Raw genomic sequence first — 26,504 nt, 5'->3', positions numbered from 1 at the left:
CCTGAAATTACATTTTTCATTTTCAGCAAATCGCATCTTTCTTGTCTCTGGGCCTCACTTTTTGGCTAAGTTGCTGTCCACTGCCTGTTGTAAAGTGTCATCCACAAAGACACTGGCAGATTACAGGAAGGGCCAGGGCCGGGGCTTTCACTTCTACTCTCCTGTCTGTCAAACTGCACAACGGCAGCGGAGGGGAGAGCTCTGAGTTTAGGGCAAGCAAGATAATGCCAAATGCAATGGATGCTGGGAAGTGAGGGGGAAGTTCCAGCACATATAGTGCTGATGGAAGGGACCAGCCCACTGAATGACTAGTTAGAGAAAATTGGGGAAGTTTTTGGACATGTTGGACCTCTGTGCACTGAAGCAGTTTTAATTTGGGTGGCATAAGGGGGAGCGTGCTTGTCCTGTGGTATTGAGTGAGAGGACAGTATGCGCTAAACACAGACCCCATTTTGCGCTGTAGATGAACATGATGATGATACAATTTTAATGGTTTCTCTTGATATAAATTATTTTTTTTCTCAGTGTTTTACTGCACTGTTGCTGGAAAAGCGTTGATACATTCTTCTTTTTCCTCCATGTCTAGATGGGATTTGCGGGGATCGCTGTTGGTGCTGCTATGGTGAGTGCATGAGCTTAGTGGTATCAGAAACATGCTGGAAATGATCATGTGTATGTAAAAATAAAATACACATATACGGTATATACATTTAATTTTCCTGTGTATAACAGGCCGGGTTGAGGCCAATCTGCGAGTTCATGACTTTCAACTTCTCCATGCAAGCCATCGATCAAGTCATTAACTCTGCTGCTAAAACCTATTACATGTCGGCGGGGCTCGTGCCTGTCCCCATTGTATTCCGGGGGCCAAATGGCGCGTCCGCTGGCGTCGCTGCCCAGCACTCCCAATGCTTCGCGGCCTGGTACGGACACTGTCCTGGACTGAAGGTGGTGAGCCCCTGGAACGCTGAAGATGCTCGAGGTCTAATGAAAGCTGCGATCCGGGATGATAACCCAGGCGAGTTCTCTATTCCTAATCTGCCATTGCTCTGCTGATATTCTGCCTCCACGCTGACCTGTCCCTGTAACTTCCAGTGGTCGTACTAGAGAACGAGCTGATGTACGGGGTCCCCTTTGAATTATCTGATGACGTCCTATCTAAAGACTTTGTTATTCCCATTGGAAAGGCAAAGATAGAGCGACCAGGTAAGTGACAGCTCACAGTCAAGCCAGTCATTCCTGTGTATGGGGGTCATGGCCGAGATAGCTGAGGGTTTGTGTTCCCTGTAAGAGTCGCTGCCAAGTTCCTCTGGCGGTGGCTTATGTCCCTGATGAATGAAAAGAGCTAATGTTGCAAATCAAATGGTTTGTATTCTTCTAAGGTCGGACGATCCCGCTGAAAACACTGGATTTGGATGACTTTTATGAGAACCCAAAGGGTATGTGCCCATGATCAGTGTTCATAGCATTTTGGATACAGCATGTTTCTAATGCATCCAAAACGCTGTGTTGTACAGTACAAGCACGGTGGATGGGATTTCTAGAAATCCCGTGCCCACTGTGTGTGTGCGCGGCCTGCAGCGAAAATGACCTGCAGTGCGGCTTTCCAAGTCGCAAACATCCTCTGTAGGGAGAACACAGCGAGGAGACCACAACGCCCCGAACCCTGATTGTGGGCACAGGCAGCCGCGGTCTCCTGTGGAGGAGACTCGCGACCCCGCAGGTCAGGACCCGCCATGTCCAGGACGCAGTGTTCCTGATCGTGTGCACGTACCCTTACACATGCCGTGTGTGAGTGCAGTCCTGTGTTTCTTTATCGTTCCTATGGGAGACCCAGACCATGGGTGTTTAGCTTCTGCCTCCGGAGGACACACAAAGTACTACACTTAAAAGTGTAGCTCCTCCCTCTGAGCTTATATGGAGAACCAGATGTAGCCAGTTTATCGCTTTGTGTTCAGGAGGCACACATCCACACATGCACTCTCATCTGATTTCTTTGATTTTTGGAAAGCGTTTGAAGAAAAGCGGGTCCATGTCTGGACTCCCGGCATGTCCCTTCTCACCCCACTGTGTCGGCGGTGTTGTAAGGTTGATTCCTAGGCTGGAGCCTTACATGCCGTGCTCCTTCACCATCCCTCCTGGGCTCTGGCTTGAAGTGGGAGCCAGCACGGTCTCCATGCTTGGCAGGAGACCGGTCTCCATCTGCAGCCCTTCAGGACCCTGCTGGACTCATCCCCAGGGACTTGGAACCCTGCGTCTCAGCAAGCTAAGTACCTGTGACGTTTACTTTTCGGGGTCCCTGTGCTTTATTGTTGTGGGAGAGTGTGCTGAGTGTGTTTTCTGACATTTCTGGCGGGTTCTCTATCTGTCGCCTGAGAACCGCGCCGATGGTGCCTGCGCGCCGGCCGCGCCGCTCAAATTTAGGCCCCGGCTTCGCCGGTAGCCTAGTTTCGGTTTCACTGCCCTCGCATGTCACTCATGCAGAGGGACAGGCTCGGCTCCGCCCGGCGGCCGTTCTGCACAGGGGAGGGACACTCCCCACTGCAGTGTGTGTCCCCTCCCCTGTAGCTCTCTATGGCCCTCCAGATCCCGCTCCTCAAGCAAGTCCCGCCCCCTCTCTTCGCTCCTGCGGCCATTTTCTCAGCGTTCTTTCTGCGATCAGTCATTGCAGCGCTGGTCTGCAGCATCCCTGCTGAGGTGCTGTGCTTGGAGGTCCGGGCTTTGGGATCTGGAGGGCACACAACACCGCTCCAGCGGTCTGGTAAGCCACAACCGGTCTCCGGTTGTGGACCTTCTGTATATACTCTCTGGGGGTCATTCTCTGGCAGAGCCCCCACTCCAGCAGCATGTCTCACACGAGGAGCAAGGCCCCAAAGCTTTATTCAGTATGCACTGCATGTAAGCTCCTGCTGCCTGAACCGAGCATATTCCCACATTGTGATGCCTGCTCTAACCTGGCGGTGCCTCAGCCTGGAGTCTCACCCCCAGTGGTTTCTCAGGCTGCTCCGGTCCCTGTGGCTGAACCCCTGGCTTGGGTAGAATCCTTTTCTAGGTCTATCTCCCAGTCTTTTGCTGACTCCATGGGACATCTGTCCAGGACTTTGCTGAACATGCATCAGCCCCCTTCACAGGGTGCCTCTGCTGCTAGGGCTCTCTCAGCGGAGCTCACAGAGGATTCATCATCTGGTCCCAGACCCCGTCCTCCTAAGAAGAGACGCAGGGTTCCCTCCCCTTCCTCGTCCCGCGGCTCTGTTTCAGAGGCTGACTCGCAGGATGAGGAGGATGCCTTACGGGGGGCTCGGAGGCTACCTCCATGTGCCCCATTGATCTGTCCGAAAGTGACTCAGATGTTAGTGATTTGGTTGCGTCCATTAATTCAGTACTGGATCTCAATCCGCCAGTATCAGAGGAACAAGCCTCTCTGGCAGAAAAGCACCAGTTTACCTCGCCTAAGAGCGCAAAGAGTGTGTTCTTAACCACTCCAGTTTTCAGGCCGCTGTGACCAAGCCCAGGGCCTGTCCTGACAAACGCTTCCCAAAGCGTAGCTCTGATGACCGTTTTCCTTTTCCACCTGAGGTGGTCAAAGAGTGGGCTCATTCCCCAAAGGTAGACCCTCCGGTGTCTAGACTCTCAGCCCGGACAGTTGTATCTGTGGCTGATGGCACCTCTCTTAAGGATTCCACTGACCGCCAGATTGACCTTCTGGCCAAATCCGTATATGAAGCAGCGGGGGCCTCGTTTTCCCCGACTTTTGCAGCAGTGTGGGCTCTCAAAGCCATCTCTGCTTCTTTAGAGGAGATGCATTCCCTCGCCAGGGAATCTATGCCCGAAATGGTTGCCTTAACTTCCCAAGCTTCAGCTTTTCATCCTACGCCATGTCTGCCATGCTGGAGGCTTCTCACCGCACTGCGGTGGCTTCGGCTAATTCCCTCGCTATCCGCAGGATCTTGTGGCTTCGAGAGTGGAAGGCAGATGCTTCTTCAAAGAAGTACCTTGCTGGGCTCCCTTTTGCTGGGTCCCGACTGTTCGGGGAACAGCTGGATGAAATTATTAAGGAAGCTACTGGCGGGAAGAGTACTTCCATGCCACAAACCAAAACCAGGAAACCTGTCCAGGGTAGGAATCAGTCGAGGTTTCGTTCCTTTCGTTCCTCCAACTGGTCATCCTCTAAGCCCTCGGCCTCGTCCACTAACTCAGCCAAGGATCAGAAATCCAACTGGCGCCCAAAAGCGCGTCCACAGAAGACCGCAGGAGCTGCTGCCACTAAGGCAGCCTCCTCTTGACTATCTGTCCGCGCCAGCAACGTCCTTAGTCGGTGGCAGGCTCTCCCACTTTGGCGACGCGTGGTTTCAACACGTCTCCGATCAGTGGGTAAGGGATATCATCTCCCACGGCTACAGGATAGAATTCTCTTCCAGCCCACCAAACAGATTTTTTCTCTCAACTCCCCCCTGCTCCAAGGCCGCCGCCTTCTCACAGGCTGTGGCATCCTTGCAGGCCAACGGAGTAATTGTACCGGTTCCCGCACGGGAACTGTTCAGAGGTTTCTACTCAAATCTCTTCCTAGTCCCCAAAAAGGACTGTTCCTTCCGGCCCATCCTGGATCTCAAGCTTCTCAACAAGCATGTTCAGGTGCGGCATTTTCTCTGCGATCGGTCATTGCCTCAATGACCCAAGGAGATTTCCTGGCGTCCATCGACATCAGAGATGCCTATCTGCATGTGCCAATCGCAGTTTCACACCAGCGTTGGCTACGTTTTGCAATCTGAGAAGATCATTTCCAATTCGTGGCTCTTCCTTTCGGGTTGGCCACAGCTCCTCGGGTATTCACCAAGGTCATGGCAGCAGTGATTGATTGCGGTCCTGCACCTACAAGGGTTGGCAGTGATTCCTTACCTGGACGACCACCTGGTCAAGGCGTCGTCCAGCGTGGACTGTCAGCGGAGTGTCTCGCTCACTCTCGCCACTCTAGCCCAGTTCGGGTGGCTTGTCAATCTTCCCAAATCCACTCTGACTCCGACCCAGAGTCTCACATACCTAGGGATGCAGTTCGAGACTTTGCCGGCACTTGTGAAGTTGCCATTAGTCAAACAGCAGTAACTCCAACTGGCGGTGCGCTCTCTGCGGAGACCCCGCCGTTATTCCCTCAGGCGCCTGATGCAGGTGCTGGGTCAAATGGTGGCGTCAATGGAGGCTGTTCCCTTTGCCCAGTTCCATCTGCGTCCTCTGCAGCTGGACATTCTCCGCTGTTGGGACAAGCGGCCTTCCTCCTTGCACAGGTTAGTGGCTCTGTCACCACAGACCAGGAGCTCTCTTCAGTGGTGGCTTCGGCCCCTCTCTCTGTCTCAGGGACGCTCCTTCCTGGCCCCGTCCTGGGTGATTCTCACCACGGAAGCCAGCCTATCCAGCTGGGGAGCGGTGTATCTCCACCACCGAGCACAGGGCACTTGGACTCCGTCCGAGTCAGCCTTCTCGATCAATGTGCTGGAAACCAGAGCTGTGCTTCTAGCTCTCCTAGCCTTTCACCACCTGTTGGCGGCCAGGCACATTCGAGTCCAGTCAGACAACGCGACAGCGGTTGCCTACATCAATCACCAAGGCGGGACACGCAGCCGCCTAGCAATGTTGGAGGTCCAACGCATCCTTCAATGGGCGGAGGACTCCAAGTCCACCATATCCGTAGTCCACATCCCAGGCGTAGAAAACTGGGAGGCAGATTATCTCAGCCGTCAAACCGTGGACGGTGGCGAGTGGTCCCTGCACCCGGCAGTGTTTCAGTCAATCTGCCGCAAGTGGGGCACTCCGGACGTGGATCTAATGGCATCCTGTCACAACAACAAGGTTCCGGTTTACGTGGCTCGCTCCCACGATCCTCAGGCCTTCGCAGCGGACGCTCTGGTTCAAGACTGGTCCCAGTTTCGTCTGTCCTACGTGTTTCCCCCTCTAGCTCTCTTGCCCAGAGTCCTGCGCAAGATCAGAATGGAGGGTCGTCGAGTCATCCTCATTGCACCGGACTGGCCCAGGCGAGCTTGGTACCCAGACCTGCTCCATCTGTCCGTAGAGATGCCGTGGCATCTCCCGGACCGTCCAGACCTTCTCTCGCAAGGTACGTTTTTCCACCTGAATTCTGCGGCTCTCAAATTGACGGCGTGGCTCTTGAGTCCTGGATCTTGACGGCTTCTGCTATTCCTCCTGAAGTCATCTCCACTATGACTCGGGCCCGTAAGTCTTCCTCCGCCAAGATCTATCACAGGACTTGGAAAATTTTCCTGTCCTGGTGTCGCTCTTCCGGCCATTCTCCTTGGCCATTCTCCTTGCCGACCCTTCTGTCCTTTCTACAGTCCGGTCTGCAGCTGGGACTGTCCCTCAACCCTCTCAAGGGACAGGTCTCGGCTCTGTCAGTGCTGTTCCAGCGGCGTCTCGCTCGGCTGGCTCAGGTGCGCACCTTTATGCAGGGCGCGTCTCACATCATTCCGCCTTTCCGGCGGCCCTTGGATCCCTGGGACCTCAATTTGGTTCTCACGGTTTTGCAGAAACCCCCCTTTGAGCCTCTTAGGGAGGTTTCTTTGTCTCGTGTTTCACAGAAAGTGGTCTTTCTAGTGGCCATAACTTCCCTCAGGGGAGTCTCTGATTTGTTTGCGCTCTCTTTGGAGTCACCTTTTTTGGTTTTTCATCAAGACAAGGTGGTTCTCCGTCCGACTCCGGACTTTCTTCCTAAGGTGGTTTCTCCTTTCCACCTTAACCAGGACATTACCCTACCTTCCTTTTGTCCGGCTCCTGTTCATCGCTTTGAAAAAGCGTTGCATACTCTGGATCTGGTGCGTGCTCTCCGGATCTATGTGTCTCGCACCGCTGCTCTTAGGCGCTGCACTTCTCTTTTTGTGCTAACCACAGGCCGGCGCAAGGGCCTCTCTGCTTCTAAGCCGACCTTAGCCCGTTGGATTAGGTTGACCATTTCGGACGCCTACCAGTGCACTCAGGTGCCTCCCCCGCCGGGGATCAAGGCACACTCGACCAGAGCTGTCGGTGCCTCTTGGGCTTTCAGGCACCAGGCTACGGCTCAACAAGTCTGTCAGGCTGCCACTTGGGCTAGCCTGCATACCTTCTCGAAGCACTACCAAGTGCATGCTCATGCTTCGGCAGATGCGAGCTTGGGCAGACGCATTCTTCAGGTGGCTGTCGCCCATTTGTGAAGTTAGGCTCCGCCTACTTCTTAGTTTTTTCTGTTTATTCCCACCCATGGACTGCTTTGAGACGTCCCAATGTCTGGGTCTCCCATAGGAACGATAAAGAAAAAGAGAATTTTGTTTACTTACCGTAAATTCTTTTTCTTATAGTTCCGTATTGGGAGACCCAGCTCCCTCCCTGTTGCCTGTTGGCAATTTCTTGCTCCGCGTGTTATCACCGGCTGTTGTCGTGGACAGAGGCTCCGGTTGTTCCGGTTCTTGCTCTGTTTTTACTTGTGGGTGGCTATTCTCCTTCAGCTTTTGCACTAAACTGGCTAGGACTGGCTCACCAGGGGGTGTATAAGCTCAGAGGGAGGGGCTACACTTTTAAGTGTAGTATTTTGTGTGTCCGGAGGCAGAAGCTAAACATCCATGGTCTGGGTCTCCCAATACGGAACTATAAGAAAAAGAATTTACGGTAAGTAACAAAATTCTCTTTTTTTTTATCAGATTGCACTTGTCTGTGCAAAATGCAAGTGGAACCGTACCCTTAAGGAAATTCTTTGTTCTGACCCTAGCGCGGCTCGGACATCTCGGCTGCGGAGGGGACGGACGTGGTACATGTGGGGTTCAGTCTTTACAGCTGCACCTTCTCTTTTTGGTCTATTAGATTGCAGATAGTATTTTGATTCTCCCAACATAAACTGATATTTCTGACTCCCATCATCAGACTCCTCTGTAGTGATCAGACGGGCTCCGTGTGCTGGTACGGTGTGTAATTTATCCCCGCTCTCCCCATACAGGCAGTCAGATCACTGTGGTCTCCCATTCACGATCCGTGGGACATTGCTTAGAGGCTGCAAACGTGCTGTCCAAGGAGGGCATTGATTGTGAGGTAAGTGGTATATATTTATACAGGCACCTTAATAGCTTGTGTTCAGGTGAATTCAAGAACCTCATAAGATCATCTGTGTTAAAGCATTTTTTTTGTACATTCCTGTATCAAAACATGCATTCTTAAAGGGACCCATCAAGACCATTTTACCAATCAAACTACTGTTATAAACTATTACAATAATTAATGATACCCGTGTTTTATAAAAAATCAGATCTGCCAGCGCTGAGAAATCAAGCTTCATGCATATTAGCTTGGAAGTGCATTGGGGGTGTGTTAATGCATTCTAAGTACATTGACACGCCCCTGATGCATATCTAGGCTAATTTGCATTTAGCTTTAAAATTGCATTTTCCAACGCTGGTGCCTCAGATTACTACAAAGGATATCTATTTCATTGTGGCTCTGAGCCATGCTGCCAGACCACAAGTCTCATTGGTAGAATCGTCCTGACAGGTTCCTATAATTGCCAATGCATTAAAGCAGGGGTGGGGAACCTCCGGCCCGCGGGCCGCATGCGGCCCGCCATGACCTTTTATGTGGCCCCCGGGCAGATTCCCGGGGGAGGCAGTGCTGGTGCTGTCACTGCGGTCTTGCTGCCGCCGGCCCTTTAAATCCACACATTGCTGTTTGTGCTGCAATGTGTTCTCCCGTCGGCCAGTGCAAATTGTGGGCGGGTCCACAGCAGCCTCACAGCTTCTAGCCTTGTGTGTCCGCCCCCTGCCCTCCGGAGATCAGTGCCTGCCTTCTCCTTCTGATGCAGTGTGTCCGGCTCCTGCACTCCGGTGATGTGAGTGCAATGCTGCTGTGAGTCCAGCGCCGACCCTCTGCTGCTATGTGCCCTGCCCAATGCTTTGTGCCTCCCCACACCAGTTCTGTAAACCCTCTCCCCCAGAGTTGCATGAAACTCTCAGCGCAGTGTGGCCCCCAATGTCCTGTGTGCACCCCTCCCCCAGTCCTGTGTGCAGCCCCCCAATGTCCTGTGTGCAGCCCATCACCCAGTAGTCCTGTTTGCACCCCCCCAATCCTGTGTGCACCCCTCCCCCAGTCCTGTGTGCAGCCCCCCAATGTCCTATGTGCACTCCCACACAATCCTATGTGCAGCCCATCACCCAGTCCTGTGTGCACCCCCCAGTCCTGTGTGCACCCCCCCAGTCCTGTGTGCACCCCCCCCAGTCCTGTGTGCAGCCCCCCCAGTCGTGTGTGCAGCCCCCCAGTCGTGTGTGCAGCCCCCCCAGTCGTGTGTGCAGCCCCCCCAGTCGTGTGTGCAGCCCCCCCAGTCGTGTGTGCAGCCCCCCCCAGTCGTGTGTGCAGCCCCCCCCAGTCGTGTGTGCAGCCCCCCCCAGTCGTGTGTGCAGCCCCCCCAGTCGTGTGTGCAGCCCCCCCAGTCGTGTGTGCAGCCCCCCCCAGTCGTGTGTGCAGCCCCCCCCAGTCGTGTGTGCAGCCCCCCCCAGTCGTGTGTGCAGCCCCCCCCAGTCGTGTGTGCAGCCCCCCCCAGTCGTGTGTGCAGCCCCCCCCAGTCGTGTGTGCAGCCCCCCCCAGTCGTGTGTGCAGCCCCCCCCAGTCGTGTGTGCAGCCCCCCCCAGTCGTGTGTGCAGCCCCCCCCAGTCGTGTGTGCAGCCCCCCCCAGTCGTGTGTGCAGCCCCCCCCAGTCGTGTGTGCAGCCCCCCCAGTCGTGTGTGCAGCCCCCCCCAGTCGTGTGTGCAGCCCCCCCCCAGTCGTGTGTGCAGCCCCCCCCAGTCGTGTGTGCAGCCCCCCCCAGTCGTGTGTGCAGCCCCCCCCAGTCGTGTGTGCAGCCCCCCCCAGTCGTGTGTGCAGCCCCCCCCAGTCGTGTGTGCAGCCCCCCCCAGTCGTGTGTGCAGCCCCCCCCAGTCGTGTGTGCAGCCCCCCCCAGTCGTGTGTGCAGGCCCCCCCAGTCGTGTGTGCAGGCCCCCCCAGTCGTGTGTGCAGGCCCCCCCAGTCGTGTGTGCAGGCCCCCCCAGTCGTGTGTGCAGGCCCCCCCAGTCGTGTGTGCAGGCCCCCCCCAGTCGTGTGTGCAGCCCCCCCCAGTCGTGTGTGCAGCCCCCCCAGTGATGTCTGTGCCTCCCCCCCAGTGATGTCTGTGCCTCCCCCCCCAGTGATGTCTGTGCCTCCCCCCCCAGTGATGTCTGTGCCTCCCCCCCCAGTGATGTCTGTGCCTCCCCCCCCAGTGATGTCTGTGCCTCCCCCCCCAGTGATGTCTGTGCCTCCCCCCCCAGTGATGTCTGTGCCTCCCCCCCCAGTGATGTCTGTGCCTCCCCCCCCCAGTGATGTCTGTGCCTCCCCCCCCCCAGTGATGTCTGTGCCTCCCCCCCCCAGTGATGTCTGTGCCTCCCCCCCCCAGTGATGTCTGTGCCTCCCCCCCCCAGTGATGTCTGTGCCTCCCCCCCCCAGTGATGTCTGTGCCTCCCCCCCCCAGTGATGTCTGTGCCTCCCCCCCCCAGTGATGTCTGTGCCTCCCCCCCCCAGTGATGTCTGTGCCTTCCCCACAGTGGTGTCTGTGCCCCCAGCCCCGCGTGTGGTGTCTGTGCCCCCAGCCCCGCGTGTGGTGTCTGTGCCCCCAGCCCCATGCCCCCAGTTAATTAATTGCTTCACCCAATATAGCAGGGTCATTTAAACATTGATAATTTTGTGCGGCCCCCGAAGGTTGGTAGAAATTTCCAAATGGCCCCCGACAGAAAAAAGGTTCCCCACCCCTGCATTAAAGGGAACCAAACATCAGCATTTCCCTATATAAGGTGCAGTGCTGGCACTATCAGGCACATTGTGTACATACCATCCGGGTGCAGCTCGGCTGTTTAGTCAGTGAAATCCAACTTTATAAAGTTTGAAAATTCATGTACTTTTTGATTGACGTGTGCACCTCTCTCCTAATGTCCGGGCGGGTTATGCACATGTATCCCCGTCCCCCCCATCCCCCGCAGCCTGTTCCTCCCTCTCACTGGCCGTATGAACAGCTGATGAGAGGACGCGATTGCAGCTAATCGCGTCCTCTCATCACCTGTTCTCCAGTCCTGTTGTGACCACGTGCGCTCCCGCGGTCACAACGGGATCTGAAGAAGCGACGGCGCATGCGCCGCCCTCTCCTGCAAAATACGAAGTACAGTGGGCTTCAGAAACATGGCGCCGGAGATAAGCGCTATGCGCAGGTACCAACGCCGACGCCATGTTTCTGAAGAGAGAAATTTACATACGGCCAGTGAGAGGGAGGAACAGGCGGCGCGGGGATAAACGTCCGTAACCCGCCCGGACATTAGGAGAGGGGTGCACACGCCAATCAAAAAGTGCACGAATTTTCAAACTTTATAAAGTTGGATTTCACTGACTAAACACCCGAGATACCCCTGATGGTATGTACACAATGTGCATGATAGTGATGCATTGGCTGCACCTTATACACGAAAATCCTGATGTTTTGGTTCCCTATAAACTGATGTTTTCTAAAAAGGTGATCAATCTCCGCACCATCCGGCCAATGGACACCGAAACCGTTGAAGCCAGTGTTGTGAAGACAAACCATCTAGTGACTGTAGAAGGCGGGTGGCCACAATTCGGGGTTGGAGCTGAAATCTGCGCTAAGATCATGGAAGGTAACTTGTGATATTATTAATTCAGAAACCCATATTGTTGTTAGAGATGAGTTATTACTGGTCTAGAAGAAAACTGCACCTACAAAGCCTATCTATGGATTAGACAAGTTGTCCATTGACTTTAATGGGAACTATGTAATGCTTATTTTATTTTCCCTGGGGTGGCATTACAGGAAAAATAATCTGACAAGCTTATTGCTGGTGACTAGACAGAAGTTTCTGAGTAGTTGCCCAAATGCAGATTTCTACCCACCATCTTTTAAATAAAATCTGTCACTTATTGAGTTAAATGTGTTTTAAAAATCCCGCTGAGCTCCCCTGATTCTGACTTTTTTTTTTTTTTTTTTTTGTCGCTACATTGCATTTATTCATGTTTGTTACTGTTGGAGCGCAGTATGTGAAATCTCCGCTTACAAATCAACTTTGTGTTTCTTCATTCCTCTCTGGGTCGTGCGCTTTCACCCCCTTCCTCCCCAGACGCCGCTGATCCATCAGTCTCAGACACTTCTGAGCTGTGATTGGGAGGGAAGGGTGGAAGCGCACAACCCCAGAGAAGACTGAGGAAACGCCCTGTTGGTCTACAAGCAAAGATTTCAAATACTGAGCTCTAAAGGTAATAAACGTGAATATCTCTGCAATGGAGAAACTCAGCGCAAAATGGGGGGGAAAAAAGGTGACAGAATCAGGAGCACCCAGGGATGTTTATAAGGTGTGTGTGTGTGTGTGTGTGTGTGTGTGTGTTTTTAAAAAAAAAAAAAAAAAAAGGAACCAGTCACCTAGAATATGCGTTCTGACCTATCAGCAGACGCATGTGTGCCCTAATTACACCTCCCTACCCATCCTTGTTGCAAAATTGTATAATATGAAAGTAATAAAAATGTTATTACCTTCATATTTCCTATGTAAATTAGAGAGCTTCTGACCACATGGGCGGCACCTTGCCCTATGGATGTCTGCATGCTTTCTGTGTTTATCACCACCCTGTGGGCGTGATACCATGGAGTCATATGAGCGACGTCCCCGTCGCTCATTCTATGCTGCACGCATTGTGGCAGGCTTCTTTTCTGGGTGTTCACTCGCTGGCTTCGGACGCGCACATTGAGTCTTGGCAACCTCTTATAGCACAATGGCTTGCACTGTTGCTAGAAAGGTAGCTGAGTGGTTAGGCCAGTGTCACACGTCTGGCATTTCGCCGCTTTGCCTGATCCGTCACACTTCAGTACAGTGCAATACAGTACAATGGCATTGCGGCAAGCTCCAGTCACATGACAGCATCCGGCAAAGTGGCGAAATGCCGGATGTGTGACACTGGCCATAGTGGCTCAGTGGTTAGCTATGTTGCTATACAAGTAGCTCAGTGGTTAGCAATGTTGCTTTGCAACATTGGGGTCCTGGGTTCAAATCCTTCCAAGGATTCCTCTGCCAGTAGTTTGTATGTTCTTCCCGTGTTTCATGGGTTCCTCCTGGTTCTCTGCTTTCCTGTTCCACCCCGGACTGTCTATCCAAGCAACATCTACTTTTCTTTGTCGCTCCATTGGGAGACCCAGATAATTGGGTGTATAGCTTCTGCCTCCGGAGGCCACACAAAGTATTACACTTTAAAAAGTGTAACCCCTCCCCTCTGCTATACACCCTCCCGTGCATCACGGGCTCCTCAGTTTTATGCTTTGTGTGGAAGGAGGCACACATTCACGCAAGCTCCACGTTTTAGTCAGCAGCAGCTGCTGACTATATCGGATGGAAGAAAAGAGGGCCCATAACAAGGCCCCCAGCATGCTCCCTTCTCACCCCACTCTGAGTCGGCGGTGCTGTTAAGGTTGAGGTACCCATTGCGGGTACAAAGGCTGGAGCCACATGCTGTTTTCCTTCCCCATCCCTTAGGGGCTCTGGGAGAAGTGGGATCCTATCCGGTCATCCAGACACTGGGACCGGTCTCCCTCCGCAGCCCCTGGGGGAATCTGCCGGACAGGAGACGGAGTATCATCAGGGACATGGCCCTGCATCCACAGGTACTCTGTGTCCCCGTTGGGACGGCGCATAAAGCACCTTAGGCCCAGACGCTGCAGCGACTGCGGCGTGGGTATGGGTCCGGGACTACCGCGCCGACCGTGCACTGCCGGCCGCCCGCGGTTTTAACTTTAGTCCCCGGCTTTTGCGGCCTAGTATGGGATTCTCCCGCCCCCAGGCCTGCCAGTCAGGGAAAAGGGCGGGACGGTCGGTGTGACGCCGACAGTGAAGGCTGGAGTACACTGAGCTGTCCTCCGCCCCCCTCACTACTCACGCTGGGGCACCAGATTCCCGCACTTTTTGTGACTACGCCCACGCCTCCCTCCTCCTCAGAGAACGCAGTCAGCCATGTTTTCAGCAACTTCTGGCTGCAGCTGAGGGAGACCCGGGGCAGGGAATCTGGTGGCCACAAGCCACATCCGCAGCCCCTGGGGGAATCTGCCGGACAGGAGACGGAGTATCGTCAGGGACATGGCCCTGCATCTACAGGTACTCTGTGTCCCCGTTGGGATGGTGCATGAAGCACCTTGGCCTCAGACGCAGCTGTGACTGCGGTCTGGATTTTTTTTTTGTCTGGGACTACCGCGCCGACCGTGCCTGTTTGCCGGCCGCGGTTTTTACTTTAGTCCCCGGCTTTTGCGGCCTAGTGTGTTAAACTCCCGCCCCTGAGCCTGCCAGTCAGGGAGAAAGGCGGGACGGTCGGTATGATGCCGACAGTGAGGGCTGGAGCGCACCTCGCTGTCCTCCGCCCCCCCTCACTGATCACTATAGGCCACCAGAATCCCGCACTTTTGTGACTACAGGGACAGAGCCCTGCATCATAAGGTACTGTGTCCCCTGAGGGACGGTGCATGCAGCATCTGTGTTACAAACGCCGCAGCGGTTGCTGACTGGTTTGTGAGACTGGGACTACCGCGCCGACCGCGCCATGTTTGCCGGCCGCGTTTTTAAGTTTAGTCCCCGGCTCTTACGGCCTAGTGCCATATACTCCCGTTCTCGGGCCTGCCAGTCAGGGGTAACGACGGGACGGCCGACTGGACGTCGGCAGGGAGGGCTGGAGCATACGTTGGTATCCTCCTTCCCCCTCACTGAGCACTGGGGGGCACCAGTTTTTCAGGTGCTGTCCCCCCCTTGGTGCCGCAGTGTATATATATCTATATGTTTATTTATATGGTATATGATCTCACTGTTCGGCAGCATTATTTGTTGTTGGCTGTATACCCTCACTGATTACTCTGCGGACGACATGCTGTTGTCTGCTCTTAAAGAGTAAGGGTGCCAAGGCACTGGCTTATTTTACAACCGGTACCTCTTGTGCGGTTATATTACAGGCACTGAACAGATGACAGCGACAGAGTTTGCATGATGGAATCAGCAAATCTCTGAATAGCTTTCACATCACAGGACTCTGTCTATGGACAGGGGGTCTGCTAAGATACTGGAAGCCTTGCAGTCCAGACCGATACCACAGGGCCAGGGAGCTGTGAGTTCATCGCTCCCGGGTCCCTCTGGGTCGGTACAACATCCTGGGGTAACACCCAGATCCCACGGTGAGAACTCCGTCACGGACCGCGGCCTATGATAGGCTAAGCGGGCCCGCTGGGAACCTTCCCCGAATTCATCAGGAGTGCGTGTTTTCGATCACTCTAACTCCAGAGGGGCCGTCCAGTAGCACAGAACTTGACGGACAAGCGCTTACTAAGCGCCTTATTGACACGCGTTACCCTTTTCCCCCCTGACGGGCTTAAGGGTTGGGCTCAGTGTCACAGGGTGGATCCTCCAGTCTCTAGGCTGGCGGCTAGATCCGTAGTATTAGGGGCAGATGTCCATCTCTCACGAATGCCACTGACAGGCAAATAACGCTTATGATGAAATCCATCTATGAAGCCATAGTCGCATCTTTTGCTCCAGCCTTCGCAGCCGTGAGGGCACTCCAAGCTATCTCAGCTTCTCTGGCTGAGATTATTTCGGTTGCACATACATCTGCCACGCAGGTTGTGTCCTTCACTTCTCAGGCGTAGGTTTTTTCGTTCTACGCCATGAACGCCGTTCCTGGACTCTGCGAGCCGTACAGCGGTAGCATCAACCAATTCAGTGGCAGTCTGCAGGGCCATGTGGCTACGTGAATGGAAGGCAGGCTCTGCTTCCAAGAAGTTCTTAACTGGTTTGCCATTTTCTGGCGACCGTTTGTTTGGCGAGCAATTGGATGAAGTTACTAGACAGTCTCGTCCTTGCCCCAGTCCAAGACCGATGGGTGAGAGACATTCTGTCTCACGGTTACAGGATACAGCTCTGCTCTCGTCCTCAGACTCGTTTCTTCAGAACATCTCCGCCCCCCGAGTGAGCCGATGCACTTTTTCAGGCGGTGGACACTCTGAAGCCTCGATGTCACAAGGAGACTTCCTAGCATCAATTGACATCAAGGATGCTTATCTCCATGTGCCGATCGCACCCGAGCTTCAACGCTTTCTGCGTTTCGCCATCAGGGATGAACACTTTCAGTTCGTGGCACTGCCATTCGGCCTGGCGACAGCCCCACGGGTCTTCACCAAGGTCATGGCAGCAGTGGTGGTGGTCCTACAGGGCCACTCGGTGTTCACTTACCTAGACGATCCTCTAGTCAAGACACCCTCCTGGGTGGCATGTCAACACAGCCTGACCATTGCTCTGGAGACTCTCCAGGGGTTCGGGTGGATCATTAATATTCCAAGGTCAAAACTGACACCGAACCAATCACTGACTTATCTCGGGATGGAGTATTATACTCTCTCAGCGATAGTGAAGCTTCCGCTGCATAGTCAGCGTTCACTACAGACAGGGGTGCAATCTCTCCTTCGGGCCCAGTCACCCCTTGAGGCGCCTCATGCACTGTCCCAGGAAGATGGTGGCAGCAAGGGAGGCAGTTCCCTTGCGCAGTTTCGTCTGCGTCCGATTCTATCGGACACCGCAAATGGGACAGGAGGTCGACGTCCCTAGACAAGAACGTCTCTCTTTCCCTTGCAGCAAAACCTCTCTTCAGTGGTGTCTTCTTTCCACTTCCTGGGCGAAGGAACAATCCTTCCGGCCCCCAGCCGGGGCTGGGGTCACGACGGACGCGAGTCTGTCAGGGTGGGGAACGGTCTTCCTCCACCACTCGGCTCAGGGAACCTGGACTCCAACAGAGTCCTCCCCTCGGTTCAATGTTCTGGAGATAATGGCAGTGGATCTAGCCCTAAGGGTGTTCCAGCGGTAGCTGGACGGCAGGCAGATCCAAATTCAGTCGGACAACGCCAAGGCAGTTGCGTACATCAACCACCAGGGCGGCACACGCAGTCATCAAGCCTTCCGAGCAGTTCGGCGGATTCGGCTGTGGGCGGAAGCCACAGCCTCCAACATCTCCGCAGTTCACATCCCGGGCGTAGAAAACTGGGAAGCAGATTTTTCTCAGTCGCCAGGGCATGGACGCAGGGGAATGGTCTTCACCCGCACGTGTTTCTAGAGATCTGTTGCCGTTAGGGAACGCCGGACGTCGATCTAATGGCGTCTCAGCACTACAACAAAGTCCCGGCATTCATGGCTCGGTCCAAGGATCACAGAGCTCTGGCGGCAGACGCGCTAGTTCACGACTGGTCGCAGTTTCGACTGCCTTATGTATGTCCTCCTCTGGCACTACTGCCCAGAGTGTTACGCAAGATCAGGTCAGACTGTCGCCGCGCCATCCTCGTTGCTCCAGACTGGCCGAGGTGATCGTGGTACCCGGATCTGTGGCACCTCACGGTGGGTCAACCGTGGACTCTCCCAGACCGACCAGACTTGCTGCCTTAAGGGCCATATTTCCTTCTGAATTCTACGGCTCTAATCCTCACTGTGTGGTGGCTCCTAGCGTCATCAGGGATATCTCCAGATGTCATTGCCACCATGAGACAGGCCAGGAAACCAACGTCCTCCAAGATCTATCACAGGACTTGGAGGATCTTCTTATCCTGGTGCTCTGATCAGGGTTTTACTCCCTGGCCATTTGCCTTGCAAAGGGTGGCCTTCCTAGTGGCAGTCACATCACTCAGAAGAGTATCTCAGCTGGCAGCGCTGTCATGCGAAGCCCCTTCCTGGTGTTTCACCAGGATAGGGTGGTTCTACGTCCGGTCCCGGACTTTCTCCCTAAGGTATTCCCGTTTCGTCTTACCCTCTTGGGGTCCGCAACCAGTTCACCAATGTGAAAAGGATTTGCATTTATTAGATCTGGTGAGAGCACTCCGGCTCTACATTTCTCGCACGGCGCCCCTGCGCCGGTCTGATGCGCTCTTGTCCTTATCGCGGACCAGAGTAAGGGATTTCAGGTTTTCAAGTCAACCTTGGCTCGGTGAATCAAGGAACCGATTCTTGAAGCTTACCGTTCTTTTGGGCTTCCGATTCCTGCAGGGCTGAAGGCCCATTCTACCAGAGCCGTCGGTGTCCTGGGCATTGTGACACCAGGCTACGGCTCGGCAGGTGTGTCAGGAGGCTACATGGTCGAGTCTGCACACTTTCACGAAACACTATCAGGTGCATACCGATGATTCGGCAGATGCCAGCCTAGGTAGGCGAGTCCTTCAGGCGGCAGTTGCCCACCTGTAAGAGGGGGCCGTTTTTCGGCTCTTTTATCGAGGTATTCTTTTACCCACCCAGGGACTGCTTTTGGACGTCCCAATTGTCTGGGTCTCCCAATGGAGCGACAAAGAAGAAGGGAATTTTGTTTACTTACCGTAAATTCCTTTTCTTTGTCGCTCTATTGGGAGACCCAGACAATTGGGTGTATAGCTACTGCCTCCGGAGGCCACACAAAGTATTACACTGAAAAGTGTAAGGCCCCTCCCCTACTGCCTATACACCCCCCGTGGGATCACGGGCTCCTCAGTTTTCATGCTTTGTGCGAAGGAGGCACACATACACGCATAGCTCCACTGTTTAGTCAGCAGCAGCTGCTGACTATGTCGGATGGAAGAAAAGAGGGCCCATATGGGGCCCCCAGCATGCTCCCTTCTCACCCCACTTTTGTCGGCGGTGTCTGTTAAGGTTGAGGTACCCATTGCGGGTACAGAGGCTGGAGCCCACATGCTGCATCCTTCCCCATCCCCCTTAGGGCTCTGGGTGAAGTGGGATTTACCGGTCTCCAGGCACAGAGACCGTGCTCCGTCCACAGCCCCTGGGGAATCGGCTGGATATGGAGCGGAGTATCGTCAGGGACAGGGCCCTGCTACGACAAGGTACTCTGTGTCCCCGTACAGTCCGCGCGCACACTGCAGCATTGCTGGGTGTGTTAGTGCGCCGGGGACAACAGCGCTGCGCGCTGGTGCCATTCCTATCTACAGCTTTGCTGAGAGGGGACATGTATTGAAACTGCCGCGCGGCCACTGTTGTCAGCGCTGCGGCGCGGCTGGGACTTGTGGTGCGCCGGGGACTTCCGCGCTGGCCGTGCATATATCACGGCCGCGCTTATTACTCGAGTCCCCGGCTTTCTGCGGCCTAGTTTCGTTTCGTTCCCGCCCCCAGGCCTGCCAGTCAGGGGAAGGGCGGGACGCTGTATAGAATGTCAGCGCAGAGGGCTGGAGTCTGCTTTGCATACTCCAGCCCTCACACTGGGCACAGTGGGACGCCAGTTTCCCGCACTTTGTTTGAGGCACGCCCACGATCCCTCTCTTCACAGGACGCCGGCAGCCATTCCTGTGTGCAGTCTGAGCTGGAGAGAGGAGACTGGGAGACCCAGACACGGGATTCTGGTGCCCACACACCCGCTTTTCAGCGGGCGGTAAGCTGCCCTCAAGGGCTGACCCCACTGGTGCCGAAGTGTATATTGTATTTTATGCTTGCAGCTTTACATTGCACTGTACGGTGCTGGGGATCCCCTAGATATTCTCAGAGGACACAACAGCATGTCGACCGCAAAAAGCAAAGGTGCCAAGGCACAGGCTTTCTATGCTGCTTGTACCGCTTGTGGGGCTGTTCTACCGGCAGGTTTCACTGACCCCCACTGTGTGCAGTGCTCAGCCCCTGTGGCACTTGCTCGGCCGGGGCCTCTGCTGGAGGTGACCCAGGCAGAACCTCCTGTAAATACTGTCCAGGTGACAGGGACGGAGTTTGCAGTCTTTGCTGACAGATTGTCTGTGACTATGACTAAAATTCTTGAAACTTTGCAGTCTAGACCAGTACCTCAGGCCATGGACACTGTTAACTCATTGCTCCCTGGTCCCCCTCAGTCGGAACAGCTCCGGGATCCGGGGGTGTCTCTTGCATCCCAGGGTGAAGGCTCTGACACGGACGACAGTCCCAGACAGCCTAAACGAGCTCGCTATGAGCGGCCCTCGACTTCATCACACTGGTCAGGGTCCCAGCAGGAGGACTCTCTGTATGATGAGGCGGAGATGGCTGATCAGGATTCTGATCCTGAGACCGCTCTCAATTTGGATACACCAGATGGTGACGCCATAGTGAATGATCTTATAGCGTCCATCAATAAAATGTTGGACATTTCTCCCCCTGCTCCTCCTGCGGAGGAGTCAGCTTCACAGCAGGAGAAATTCCATTTCAGGTATCCCAAGCGTAAATTAAGTGTTTTTCTGGACCACTCTGACTTTAGAGAAGCAATCCAGAAACACCACGCTTATCCGGATAAGCGTTTTTCCTAGCGGCTTAAGGATACACGTTATCCTTTTCCCCCAGACGTGGTCAAGGGCTGGACCCAGTGTCCCAAGGTGGATCCTCCAATCTCCAGGCTCGCAGCTAGATCCTTAGTTGCAGTGGAAGATGGGGCGGCACTTAAAGATGCCACTGACAGGCAGATGTAGCTCTGGTTGAAATCCATCTATGAAGCTATCGGCGCGTCGTTTGCTCCAGCATTCGCAGCCGTATGGGCACTCCAAGCTATTTCAGCTGGTCTTACACAGATTGACACGGTCACACGTACATCTGCTCCGCAGGTGGCACCCTTAACCTCTCAAATGTCTGCATTTGCGTCTTACGCAATTAATGCTGTCCTAGACTCTACGAGCCGTACGGCAGTGGCGTCCGCCAACTCCGTAGTTTTACGCAGAGCCTTGTGGTTAAGAGAATGGAAGGCAGATTCTGCTTCCAAAAAGTGTTTAACCAGTTTGCCATTTTCTCGTGACCGACTGTTTGGGGAGCGCTTAGATGAAATCATTAAACACTCCAAGGGTAAAGATTCATCTTTACCTCAGCCCAGACAAAATAAACCCCAACAGAGGAGAGGACAGTCGGGGTTTCGGTCCTTTCGAGGCTCAGGCAGGTCCCAATTCTCCTCGTCCAAAAGGACTCAAAAGGATCAGAGGAGCTCAGATTCTTGGCGAACTCAGTCACGGCCAAAAAAGACAGCCGGAAGACCCGCTACCAAGGCGGCTTCCACATGACTTTCGGCCTCCTCTCTCCGCATCCTCGGTCGGTGGCAGGCTCTCCCGCTTTGGCGACATTTGGCTGCCACAGGTCAAAGACCGTTGGGTGAGAGACATTCTGTCTCACGGGTACAGGATAGAGTTCAGCTCTCGTCCTCCAACTCGCTTCTTCAGAACTTCTCCACCTCCCGACCGAGCCGATGCTCTGCGGCTAGCGGTGTCCACTCTAAAAGCGGAAGGAGTGGTGACCCCCGTTCCTCTTCTGGAACAAGGTCACGGTTTTTACTCCAATTTGTTTGTGGTGCCAAAAAAGGACGGGTCTTTCCGTCCTGTTCTGGACCTAAAGCTGCTCAACAAGCATGTGAAAACCAGGCGGTTCCGGATGGAATCCCTCCGTTCCGTCATCGCCTCAATGTCTCAAGGAGATTTCCTAGCATCAATAGACATCAAAGATGCTTATCTCCACGTGCCGATTGCTCCAGAGCACCAGCGTTTTCTACGCTTCGTTATAGGAGACGAACACCTTCAGTTCGTAGCCCTGCCTTTCGGTTTGGCGACAGCTCCAAGGGTCTTCACCAAGGTCATGGCAGCAGTAGTAGCAGTCCTGCACTCTCAGGGTCACTCGGTGATCCCTTACTTGGACGATCTACTTGTCAAGGCACCCTCTCAAGAGGCATGCCAAAACAGCCTGAACGTTGCGCTGGAGACTCTCCAAAGTTTCGGGTGGATCATCAACTTTTCAAAGTCAAATCTCACCCCGACCCAATCGATAACATACCTTGGCATGGAGTTTCATACTCTCTCAGCGACAGTGATGCTTCCGCTGGACAAACAGCGTTCACTACAGACAGGGGTGCAATCTCTCCTTCAAGGCCAGTCACACCCCTTGAGACGCCTCATGCACTTCCTAGGGAAGATGGTTGCAGCAATGGAGGCAGTCCCTTTCGCGCAGTTTCATCTGCGTCCACTACAATGGGACATTCTCCGTCAATGGGACGGGAAGTCGACGTCCCTCGACAGGAACGTCTCCCTTTCTCAGGCGGCCAAGGAATCTCTTCAGTGGTGGCTTCTTCCCACCTCATTGTCAAAGGGAAAGTCCTTCCTACCCCCATCCTGGGCGGTGGTCACGACGGACGCGAGCCTGTCAGGGTGGGGAGCGGTTTTTCTCCACCACAGGGCTCAGGGTACGTGGACTCAGCAAGAGTCCACCCTCCAGATCAATGTTCTAGAAATCAGAGCAGTGGCTGGAAGGCAAGCGGATCCGAATTCAGTCGGACAACTCCACAGCGGTGGCATACATCAACCACCAAGGAGGAACACGCAGTCGGCAAGCCTTCCGGGAAGTCCGGCGGATTCTGACGTGGGTGGAAGACACGGCTTCCACCATTTCCGCAGTTCACATCCCAGGCGTGGAAAACTGGGAAGCAGACTTCCTCAGTCGCCAGGGTATGGACGCAGGGGAATGGTCCCTTCACCCGGACGTGTTTCAGGAGATCTGTCGCCGCTGGGGGATGCCGGACGTCGACCTGATGGCGTCACGGTACAACAACAAGGTCCCGGTTTTCATGGCACGGTCTCACGATCACCGAGCTCTGGCGGCAGACGCCTTAGTTCAAGATTGGTCGCAATTCCGACTACCTTATGTGTTCCCACCTCTGGCATTGTTACCCAGAGTGCTGCGCAAGATCAGGGTCGACTGCCGTCGCGCCATCCTCGTCGCTCCAGACTGGCCGAGGAGATCGTGGTACCCAGATCTGTGGCACCTCACGGTAGGCCAACCATGGGCACTACCAGAACGACCAGACTTGCTATCTCAAGGGCCGTTTTTCCACCTGAATTCTGCGGCCCTGAACCTGACTGTGTGGCCATTGAGTCCTGGATTCTAGCGTCTTCAGGATTATCTGAAAATGTTATTACCACCATGAGGCAGGCTAGAAAACCATCCTCCGCCAAGATCTACCACAGGACGTGGAAGATATTTTTATCTTGGTGCGCGGCTCAGGGAGTTCCTCCCTGGCCTTTTGCATTGCCTACTTTTCTTTCCTTCCTGCAATCCGGGTTGGAAAAAGGTTTGTCGCTCAGCTCACTTAAAGGAAAAGTCTCAGCGCTATCTGTATTTTTTCAGAAACGCCTAGCACGACTTACTCAGGTGCGCACGTTCCTGCAAGGAGTTGGTCATATCGTCCCTCCTTACAAGCGGCCGTTAGAGCCCTGGGATCTGAACAAGGTTCTAATTGCTCTCCAGAAGCCGCCTTTCGAGCCTATGAAGGATGTTTCCCTTTCTCGTCTTTCACAGAAAGTGGCTTTTCTAGTAGCGGTCACGTCTTTTCGGAGAGTGTCCGAGCTAGCGGCGCTCTCATGCAAATCTCCCTTCCTGGTGTTTCACCAGGACAAGGTGGTTCTACGCCCGGTTCCTGAGTTTCTCCCTAAGGTGGTATCCCCCTTTCATCTCAATCAGGATGTCACCTTGCCTTCCTTGTGTCCTCATCCAGTTCATCAATTTGAGAAAGGTTTGCATTTGTTGGATCTGGTCAGAGCACTCAGGATCTACATTTCCCGCACGGCGCCCTTACGCCGCTCGGATGCACTCTTTGTCCTTGTCGCTGGTCAGCGTAAAGGGTCGCAAGCTTCCAAATCCACCCTGGCTCGGTGGATCAAGGAACCAATTCTTGAAACCTACCGTTCTGCGGGGCTTCCGGTTCCTTCAGGGCTGAAGGCCCATTCTACCAGAGCCGTGGGTGCGTCCTGGGCATTACGGCACCAGGCTACGGCTCAGCAGGTGTGCCAGGCGGCTACCTGGTCGAGTCTGCACACCTTTACCAAGCATTATCAGGTGCATACCTACGCTTCGGCGGACGCCAGCCTAGGTAGACAAGTCCTTCAGGCGGCGGTTGCCCACCTGTAGGACAGGGCTGTTTGACGAGGTATTATTTTACCCACCCAGGGATTGCTTTTGGACATCCCAATTGTCTGGGTCTCCCAATAGAGCGACAAAGAAGAAGGGAATTTCTTTTTCGCCCTAATTGGGAGACCCAGACAATTGGGTGTATAGCTACTGCCTCCGGAGGCCGCACAAAGTACTACACTCAAAAGTGTAAGGCCCCTCCCCCTCTGGCTATACACCCCCCCGTGGGAGCACGGGTTCCTCAGTTTTTTGCTTTGTGCGAAGGAGGTCAGACACGCACGCATAGCTCCACTGTTTAGTCAGCAGCAGCTGCTGACTATTTCGGATGGAAGAAAAGAGAGCCCACACAGGGCCCCCAGCATGCTCCCTTTTCACCCCACTTTCTGTCGGAGGTGTTTGTTAAGGTTGAGGTACCCATTGCGGGTACGGAGGCTGGAGCCCACATGCTGATTCCTTCCCCATCCCTATTCAGGGCTCTGGGTGAAGTGGGATTTTACCGGTCTCCAGGCACTGAGACCGTGCTCCATCCGCAGCCCCTGGAGAAGCCGCTGGATATGGAGCTGAGTATCGTCAGGGACAGGGCCCTGCTCCGTCAAGGTACTCTGTGTCCCCGTGCATACGCGCGCACACCGCAGCATTGCTGGGTGTGTTAGTGCGCCGGGGACATCAGCGCTGCTGCGCTTGTGCCATTTGCCTCACTACAGCTCAGGCTGAGTGGGTAGACTTAGGGCGAACGGTCGCGCCGGCCGCTGGGGTCAGTCACACTGCGACGCGGCTGGGACTTGTGGTGCGCCGGGGACTTCCACGCTGGCCGTGCATATATCACGGCCGCGCTTATTACTACAGTCCCCGGTTTTTGCGGCCTAGTTCGTCTCGTTCCCGCCTCCGCACCTGCCAGTCAGGAGGAGGACGGGACGCTGTACAGGGCATCAGCACTGAGGGTGGGAGTCTCTTTTACATACTCCAGCCCTCACACTAGGCACAGTAGGACGCAGTTTCCCGCACTTTTGTTTGTGGCACGCCCACGGTCCGCCCCTCTTTACAGAACGCCGGCAGCCATTCCTGACTGCACGCTGAGCTGCAGAGGGGAGACGGGGAGACCCAGACACGGGATTGTACGGCCTCATACCCGCTTTTCAGCGGGCGGTAAGCAGCCTCAAGGGCTCACCCCCACTTGTGCCGTTTGTGTACTCGGTATTTTGTGTTTGCAAATACTTTGCACTGTACGGTCGCTGGTGATTCTCGGCTATATACCCTCCTAGATTACAAGGAGACAACAGCATGTCGTCCGCAAAACGCAAGGGTGCCAAGGCACAGACATTATATGCTGCCTGTACCGCTTGTGGGGCTGCTCTACCGGCAGGTTCCACTGACCCCCATTGTGTGCAGTGCTCGGCCCCTGTGGCTCCTGCACAGCCGGGGCCTCTGCTGGACGTGACCCAGGGTGTACCACCTGTGAATGCTGCCCAGGTGACAGGGACGGAGTTTGCAGCTTTTGCTGACAGATTGTCTATGACTATGTCAAAGATTCTTGAAACATTGCAGTCTAGACCTGTAACTCAGACCATGGACACTGGTGCATCATTGTTCCCTAGTCCCCCTCAGCTGGCACACTCCCAAGCTCCGGGGGTGTCACATGCACCCCAGGGTGACGACTCTGACTCGGACGACAGTCCCAGACAACCTAAGCGGGCTCGCTATGAGGGGCCCTCAACTTCGTCTCAATGGTCAGGGTCCCAGCGAGATGAATCTATGGGTGATGAGGCGGATGTAACTGATCAGGATTCTGATCATGGGACCGCTCTCAATCTGGATACACCGGACGGTGACGCCATAGTGAATGATCTTATAGCGTCCATCAATAAGATGTTAGATATTTCTCCGCCAGCTCCTCCTGCGGAGGAGGCAGCTTCACAGCAGGAGAAATTCCATTTCAGATATCCCAAGCGTAAATTAAGCACTTTTCTGGACCACGCTGACTTTAGAGACGCAATCCAGAAACACCACGCTTATCCTGAGAAGCGTTTTTCTAAACGGCTTAAAGATACACGCTATCCTTTTCCCCCTGACGTGGTCAAGGGCTGGACCCAGTGTCCCAAGGTGGATCCTCCAATCTCCAGGCTTGCAGCTAGATCCTTAGTTGCAGTAGAGGATGGAGCGGCACTTAAAGATGCCACTGACAGACAGATGGAGCTCTGGTTGAAATCCATCTATGAAGCGATTGGAGCGTCCTTGGCGCCAGCTTTCGCAGCCGTATGGGCACTCCAAGCTATTTCAGCTGGGCTTACACAAGTCGACATGGTCACACGTACATCTGCTCCGCAGGTGGCACCATTGACCTCTCAAATGTCGGCATTCGCGTCTTACGCGATTAATGCTGTCCTAGACTCTACGAGCCGTACGGCGGTGGCGTCAGCCAACTCCGTGGTTTTGCGCAGAGCCCTGTGGTTGAGAGAATGGAAGGCAGATTCTGCTTCCAAGAAGTGCTTAACCAGTTTGCCTTTTTCTCGTGACCGATTGTTTGGTTTGGTGAGCGTTTGGATGAAATCATTAAACACTCCA

General features: G+C 54.4%; 1 protein-coding gene across 1 annotated transcript in view; it reads left to right on the top strand.

The window, feature by feature from the left end:
- The window catches only part of PDHB (pyruvate dehydrogenase E1 subunit beta), a 54,702-nt gene that overhangs the window by 11,299 nt on the left and 16,899 nt on the right, over positions 1 to 26,504 (top strand). The window contains exons 5-9 of the mRNA XM_075320669.1: positions 587 to 622; positions 733 to 1,018; positions 1,096 to 1,206; positions 7,970 to 8,061; positions 11,528 to 11,669. Coding sequence (XP_075176784.1) covers positions 587 to 622; positions 733 to 1,018; positions 1,096 to 1,206; positions 7,970 to 8,061; positions 11,528 to 11,669 — 667 coding nt within the window. The remainder of the gene's footprint in view (positions 1 to 586; positions 623 to 732; positions 1,019 to 1,095; positions 1,207 to 7,969; positions 8,062 to 11,527; positions 11,670 to 26,504) is intronic.

Source organism: Anomaloglossus baeobatrachus, chromosome 8 (genome assembly GCF_048569485.1).
Source record: "Anomaloglossus baeobatrachus isolate aAnoBae1 chromosome 8, aAnoBae1.hap1, whole genome shotgun sequence".
NCBI classification, from domain to species: domain Eukaryota; kingdom Metazoa; phylum Chordata; class Amphibia; order Anura; family Aromobatidae; genus Anomaloglossus; species Anomaloglossus baeobatrachus.
The sequence above is the reverse complement of the archived record's forward strand: the minus strand, read 5'-3'. Positions and strand labels throughout refer to the sequence as shown.